The sequence below is a fragment of the Embiotoca jacksoni genome, unplaced genomic scaffold, assembly GCF_022577435.1.
Source record: "Embiotoca jacksoni isolate LCO1_2020_lvr unplaced genomic scaffold, fEmbJac1.0.p SCAF_77, whole genome shotgun sequence".
Classification (NCBI taxonomy): domain Eukaryota; kingdom Metazoa; phylum Chordata; class Actinopteri; family Embiotocidae; genus Embiotoca; species Embiotoca jacksoni.
This window is the reverse complement of record NW_027185433.1, coordinates 735,846-743,605: the sequence shown is the minus strand read 5'-3', so window position 1 is coordinate 743,605 and position 7,760 is coordinate 735,846. Positions and strand designations below refer to the sequence as shown.

Genomic DNA, 7,760 nt, shown 5'->3' with positions numbered 1-7,760 from the left:
ATCTTATTTTGGGTGCTTTATTATTTTCAGACATTTCTGTCGCTGCGTTTTCATTCATTTCATTTTCATTTGAAAAACCTCGCTCGTGTCGGTCAGCTGTTCTGGATCTTTTCAACCTGCGTGATTTCATTCGCGTGTTGAACGCGTGTGATGCGAAGTCGAGAGTTGAACATGAAACACTTTCGTTTCTTTGTGACTTCGACTCCCCGAACATCAGAACAAACCCCATTAATCTGCTCAGCACTCAAAAAAGAACAACAAAACTCTTGTTTTGTTTTTTTAACTTTTTCTTTCTTCTAACTGCGACTGAACGTTGCCACGGTAACCGTCGGTGAGCATCTTTTAAGCTCTTGGATGGCGCCGTGTTTTCCCTCGGCTGCTTCGGGTCCGTCCGCGAGCGTTTCTGTCGGACGAAGACTTTCCGCAACGCGAACTCTTAATTCTCCCTGAACGTTCTTCGGCGGAACGACTCGTTCACAGATCGCAGATCTTCTGAGTGAAAGACAACTTACTGCATATTGTACTTCCTGTTTACAAACCCTAGAAAGAGTTATGGGATCTGTAGTTCTAGAAGTAAGACAACAATAATAATAATGTGTAATTATACACGTGTAATTCGAGTCGTGGATGCAGGAATTTAAGAACAACAACAACAACAACAAAAAATCACTAAAACTGAACAGATTCACAATTCTCAGACTAAAAAAATAATTTTGCGTGTGTTTGTGTTGGAGGAGCAAATATGTCCCCGCCCCTTTCTCCCGCATGACGTCACTCCTTCCTGGTTCGTCCTGTGAACTGGGTCACAGCCCGGATCATCCATCACCAACTCTTAACGGAGAGAAACCCGCCCTGCACGGTGGCGAAGTCTCTCCCGACCGACCGACTGTAATGGCTCAGTGCGTCCACACGGGGGCGCCCGTCAGGGCCTCTTGTGATTATTTAACCAGAACTGAAAACATTAAATGAAAACAACTAAATATTTACAAGGAACCTTTTAACTGAACGATTTTAGAATAACAGCAACTGAAAGACTTCAGACTGAAAGAGTATTTCAGTGTGTGTTTAGTAAAAAAAAAAAAAAAATGTCTATAATAACTATAATAAATCAATATTGTTATTTTTACACACTTTAATAAACTGAATATATATACATACTCGGTTTAGTAAATATAGTAAATAAAAAATTAGGTGTTTTTTAAATTTTGTAAATGTAATAATAAAGATGAAGTTCTGGTTAACGGCATGACGTAAAAAGTGCCGTCGCAGCCAGGAAGTGACGTCGCCGCCCCGTCAGCCTGTGTTGATGTTTTGCGGACCGGACGCTGGAGAACGGGAAGACGGAGACGCGTTTTGTTTTTGTTCAACTAAACCGTCGAAAAAGGAGCCGAGCCGGTCCGTCTGTCGGCCGTTTCGGGTCGTTAAGAGCCTTAGCTCGCGGATTGGAGCCGAACAGCCGGGCCGGAGGGCGAGCAGACCGACACATTTGATCCAGAAAGGGAGGACTCGTCAGCCTCGGACCCCCTCCCCACCTCCCGCACTCCCGCTCCACCATGACGATTCTACCGAAGAAGAAGCCCAGCTCCGGGGTCGGAGTGTCGGACCACGCCGATGACAGCGACCGTCGGACCGGGTCGGACCCTCACCAGCACCCGCACGCGGGGCGGGCCGGAGCCCGGCCGAGGGCTTCTCCTCCGCCGTGGTCCTACCAGCCCGCTCCGCCCTCCGCCAGGGACGACAGGCGGAGCATCGAGGCGAGCTCCCGGCCGCAGCAGGCCTCCCCGCCGCCCGTCGGCTCCGTGTCCCCCGTGGGGCCGGGCGACGGTCGGGACAGCAGCGGCGGGATGGTATCCGGGTCCCGGGGGGAGCTCGTGGTGTCGGCCGGCGTCGTCGGATGCGGCGGAGGCATCGGCAGCTGCTGCTCCGGGCCCGGGCTGAGCAAGAGGCGGCGGCAGGCAGGCACCTGCTCCGGCGGGGTGGTGGCGGCTCTGGCCGGCGGAGGCCAGCCCGGGGTGGCCGGATCGGGAGGGTCCAGCCAGGACACGGAGGAAGGAGCCGGCAACAACAGCGAGGACGAGTACGAGAACGCGGCCCGGCTGCAGTCCGTGGACCCGGCCACCGTGGAGCAGGTAGGAGCTAACGTTGCTAGCAGGGATGCTAATGCTACCGCGGCTACACAGGTGAGCTCCTGTTAGCTTCTGCAGGTTTACAAACACTTCCCGTGTGGTCAGCTGACCGACGCTCAGGACGAACAGCACGACAGGTCGTAAACGACGCAAGTTGGGGAATTTAACTCGGTTTGTTTGGTGGGAAACAACGAAGTTTGTCAGTTTAAACTGCTGGAATAACGTGTTTTTAAGTGAGTGTCATGGAAGCTGATAAAGTGCCGGTAACCATGGCAACAGTAGGGGGGAGTGGGGGGGACGCTTCAGCTACCTGACAAGTGGACTGACAGCAGACACTATAATAACATGGGGGGGAGGGGGGGGGACGTAAACAAACAAACAGGTTGGTGATGGAAACTGCGGATGTCCTCGTGGGGACAGACACCTGTCCAGGTGTGCTTCCTGTCGTCACGTGACAGGAAATAAACGCAACATGAGTTTATGTGAAGATTTAAAAGAAAATTTCAAAATAAAGTTTTTAAATACCGAAGAAGGGAAGTTACTCTAAAAACAAGAATACTTATATTTTCTGTAAGGTGGAAGATCAAACCTGTTTTCTGATTGGCTGTTATCAATTCATCTGGATGGTTTTTATTTATTTATTTTTATTGTTTAATCTGTTAAAAGTCCCCCCCCAAAAAAAAAAAAAAAGTCTCCTCATTTCTCTGTTCATCAGTTAGGAACTCACTAAATATTTATCAAACTTAAAAAAAATTGGACAAAAAATGGTCAGATCAGCGATTTTTCTGAAAATCGACGATCAGAACGGATGCGGATGAACAAAAGTTACAGGATGCTTCATTTTAATAATATTTACAGTGATACACAAATATTAAATACACATGAGTATTGACCGGGTGTTGAACAGCACAAGTGGATATTTGGAGAGTGTAAATGTAAAAAATGAAGACTAATATATAAAAAAAAATATGTCGACACATTCAGAAAAAAAAACTGACCTGTTTTTTTATTTTAAATATCTTGAATGTGACTGTTTTTAAAAGCTGGAAAAACTTTATTCACCAAAAAAAAGTTTGTGTTTTGACTCCTGAAATTAAAAATGCTTTATTAAAACATCTACAGGATGCTGATCGAGAATATGCAAAGTTATATAATAAAATAAAATGTGTAGAATAACAATAATAATAAACTTTATTTGTGTTGCACCTCTCACACGAAATGCAGCTCAAAGGGAGAATTAAATGAAGTGTTTCACATAAAAACAGATATAAAGGAACATTTTAAAAATATAGAAAAGAAATGAGATGTATAAGAAAACAGATCAAATTAAACATAAATAGAGTTCAAATGTAAAATAAGCATTTTAAAGGCGAAGTGTCACTTCTTTTCTAATAAACTCCTGAATTCAACCGTATGTTCGGCTTCTCGTTAAAACTGTCGTGTTTGTAAAAACTGAAGAAGAAGAAGATCAATAAACTGATCGGAAAATCTCCGAATAGAAAAACACGTTGGTGAAGATTTAAACCAATCAGAGAGCAGCGATGGATCAGAAAACGGCACAAAGGCTCTAACGCCAGTTTTTTAACGTTATGTTGGCAAAAACTTCTACCCATCATGCATTGCTTCGAGTCCAGCGACGCATCACGTTAAATCGGAGCAGATCAGGCGTGTTCACGAGGTGGTTTACGGGGACGCTGATGTCTTTACGTTGACAAAAATGTTGATAATAACTGGAAGCGAATGGAAACGAAAATAATCAACTCCTGATATAAAAAGTTTTAAAGCTAAAAACACCGTCAGTCCAATTTTTTTTATCAAAATAATCTGAATATTGTCGGTTTTGTTGGACATTTTAAATATATATATATTTTTTTTTTTTACATTTTATTGACCCGAATCTGAAATTAAACTTTCAAAGACGAAAAAAAACCTCCTTCAGCCAAACAGTAACAGCTCTGATTTATCATTCGTTCATTTTATTCATTATTGACCTTTATTTAAACTCCAGAAATCATCGTTTCATTACGATGACGTGGAGTCGTTACAAAATGAAATAATTACAGCAATCGGACGAGTAAATAAACCTTTTAAAATCAACAGAAATATAAAGTAACATAAGAAGCTTTCAAATATAGTTTAAATAAAGGAAATAAAACGGGTAAAATAAAGAAATGTTCCCGTCAAAGTGACAAAAGTTTTTCTTTTCTTACGTGACAGCAAACTGACTTAATTGTGTATCTTTCTGTGTGTGTGTGTGTGTGTGTGTGTGTGTGTGTGTGTGTGTGTGTGTGTGTGTGTGTGTTCAGCAGGAGCACTGGTTTGAAAAAAATCTCGGGGAGAAGAAAGGATTCGTCATCAAGAAGATGAAGGAGGACGGAGCGTGTCTGTTCAGAGCCGTGGGTGAGCGACACACACACACACACACACACACGCACACAGACACACACACACACACACACACACACACACACCTGTCTCCCCAGGTGTGTTGCTGCAGTTCCTCGGCCCGGCAGCAGGTGTCAGTTTTTGGCTGCTGTTTCTTACATTTTGTTGTTTTTTAAAAGTTTCAGTTTTTTTTTATTTATTTTTTTATCATGAATGTTTCTCTGATGTTTCTATTTTTTATTTATTTTATTGTTTGTTGATCCACATGTTCACAGATGTTTCTACATTTAATTTATTTATTTATTTTTTTATGAATTTTTCTGTGCAACATTTTTTTATTTACAATCCACCAGACAGATCGATTAAAACATTAAAATCCGTGAACAGCGGTGTCGGATATCGATCGGGAGCGTTAGCCGTTAGCTCCGGACGCTAACGTGATGGTTCTGGATGAGACGTGGACGGTTTTACGCTGCAGGAGGTTCTGGTTCCTGTAAAACCGTCTGGTGTCGGTCCATTCAACACAGGTGTGAAAAAAAATACTCTGAGGTCTTTTAAAAGCGTCTCAAAGCGACCAGTAGAGGGCAGTAGAGGAAAACAGGCTGGAGACGCCTGATCTGAGGAAACAAACCTGACAGCAGGGGGCGCTCTGATGCTGGCAGACTGTACTGTGTGTGTGTGTGTGTGTGTGTGTGTGTGTGTGTGTGTGTGTGTGTGTGTGTACCTGTAAACTCAACACCTGTCTTATATAATAAACTCCGTTTCAGCTCAAACACAAAAGCTCGTTCTCAGTCCCACAATGCACCTCTCTCTCTCTCTCTCTCTCTCTCTCTCTCCAAGATGAAAACAAAGATTTAATCTCTTCAGACAGGAAGTTTGATCCCTTTAATGATTTATTTAAAATAGTTCACAAACAGCTGGAGGGTTCGATCAATTAATCAACGACTTTGATCGTCAATTTATCGTTTTGAGACGTTTTTTTTATTGAGAAAATGTTTAAATACAAATTCTGTTAAACTGAATGATGTGAAATAGTGAATGTTGATGAGGACAGAAAGATGTTTCTGTTTGTCTGCTGATCAGAGATGGACGGACAGACAGAGGGACAAATGGGACATATGGACAGATAGAAGGCAGACAGACATGTGCATATGGACAGACAGACAGGTAGAGGGACATTTTGACAGACAGACAGGTACATATGGACAGACAGACAGAAGGACATATAGACAGGCAGAGGAACATATGGACAGACAGACAGGTAGAGGGACATTTTGACAAACAGATATGTCCATATGGACAGACAGACAGGTAGAGGGACATTTTGACAGACAGATAATGTACATATGGACAGACAGGGGGACATATGGACAGATAGAGGACGGACAGACAGACGTTGGACATCAGCGTGTTTCGGTTCACTTCAGTTTCTTCACTTCTGGTTTCGTCGTTTCTTTTCTTCACCACGTTTATAAGAAATGGCCTGCTGTCACACACGCGTGTTAGTTTGTCTTCCTTGTGGGGACCCTCGTTAACGCAGTGTCAGGACCCGTCTGAACCTGCTTCTAACCTGAACACCTCAAACCGCTGAAGGTCCAACAGTGAGGAGACGCACACACACACACACACACACACACACACACACACACACACACACACACACACACAGAAATTACTGTTTTCACACCTCACTGTCCACTTTCTATGTGGTGTGTGTGTGTGTGTGTGTGTGTGTGTGTGTGTGTGTGTGTGTGTATATGTGTGTGTGTGTGTGTGTGTGTGTGTTTGTGTGTGTGTGTGTGTATGTGTCTGTGTGTACCTGTAAACTCAACACCTGTCTTATATAATAAACTCCGTCTCAGCTCAAACATAAAAGCTCGTTCTCAGTCCCACAATGCACCTCTCTCTCTCTCTCTCTCTCTCTCTCTCCAAGATGAAAACAAAGATTTAATCTCTTCAGACAGGAAGTTTGATCCCTTTAATGATTTATTTAAAATAGTTCACAAACAGCTGGAGGGTTCGATCAATTAATCAACGACTTTGATCGTCAATTTATCGTTTTGAGACGTTTTTTTATTGAGAAAATGTTTAAATACAAATTCTGTTAAACTGAATGATGTGAAATAGTGAATGTTGATGAGGACAGAAAGATGTTTCTGTTTGTCTGCTGATCAGAGATGGACGGACAGACAGAGGGACAAATGGGACATATGGACAGATAGAAGGCAGACAGACATGTACATATGGACAGACAGACAGGTAGAGGGACATTTTGACAGACACACATGTCCATATGGACAGACAGACAGAAGGACATATGGACAGGCAGAGGGACATATGGACAGACAGACAGGTAGAGGGACATTTTGACAAACAGACATGTCCATATGGACAGAAGGACAGGTAGAGGGCAGACAGACATGTACATATGGACAGACAGACAGGTAGAGGGACATTTTGACAGACACACATGTCCATATGGACAGACAGACAGAAGGACATATGGACAGGCAGAGGGACATATGGACAGACAGACAGGTAGAGGGACATTTTGACAAACAGACATGTCCATATGGACAGACAGAAGGACATATAGACAGGCAGAGGAACATATGGACAGACAGACAGGTAGAGGGACATTTTGACAAACAGACATGTCCATATGGACAGAAGGACAGGTAGAGGGACATTTTGACAGACAGATAATGTACATATGGACAGACAGGGGGACATATGGACAGATAGAGGACGGACAGACAGACGTTGGACATCAGCGTGTTTCGGTTCACTTCAGTTTCTTCACTTCTGGTTTCGTCGTTTCTTTTCTTCACCACGTTTATAAGAAATGGCCTGCTGTCACACACGCGTGTTAGTTTGTCTTCCTTGTGGGGACCCTCGTTAACGCAGTGTCAGGACCCGTCTGAACCTGCTTCTAACCTGAACACCTCAAACCGCTGAAGGTCCAACAGTGAGGAGACACACACACAGACACACACACACACACACACACACACACACACACACAGAAATTACTGTTTTCACACCTCACTGTCCACTTTCTGTTTCAACCTGTGGGTCGTAAGAAGATTTTCAGAAAGTTGAACATACATTTTAAACTTTATCTCAAATATTTTTAGAAACCTTTGTTATCGTTCCAACGTTTACACGGGTCCCTGAATGCACCGTGAAGTTCGCGGTGTCAATGTGCAGGTTTAAGACACTTCGGTGACTTTTCAGATTCAGATTTGA

At 43.4% G+C, this 7,760-nt stretch overlaps 1 protein-coding gene across 3 annotated transcripts in view; it reads left to right on the top strand.

The window, feature by feature from the left end:
• Positions 1–1,306: 1,306 nt before the first annotated feature.
• Positions 1,307–7,760, top strand: part of otud5a (OTU deubiquitinase 5a) — a 14,871-nt gene continuing 8,417 nt past the window's right edge. For 2 of the 3 annotated variants that reach the window (XM_069177752.1, XM_069177749.1), the window contains exons 1-2: positions 1,307–2,129; positions 4,433–4,526. In XM_069177752.1, the coding sequence (XP_069033853.1) occupies positions 1,554–2,129; positions 4,433–4,526 (670 nt within the window). In that variant the 5' untranslated portion in view covers positions 1,307–1,553. The remainder of the gene's footprint in view (positions 2,130–4,432; positions 4,527–7,760) is intronic. The other variant, XM_069177751.1, reaches the window with a different exon arrangement.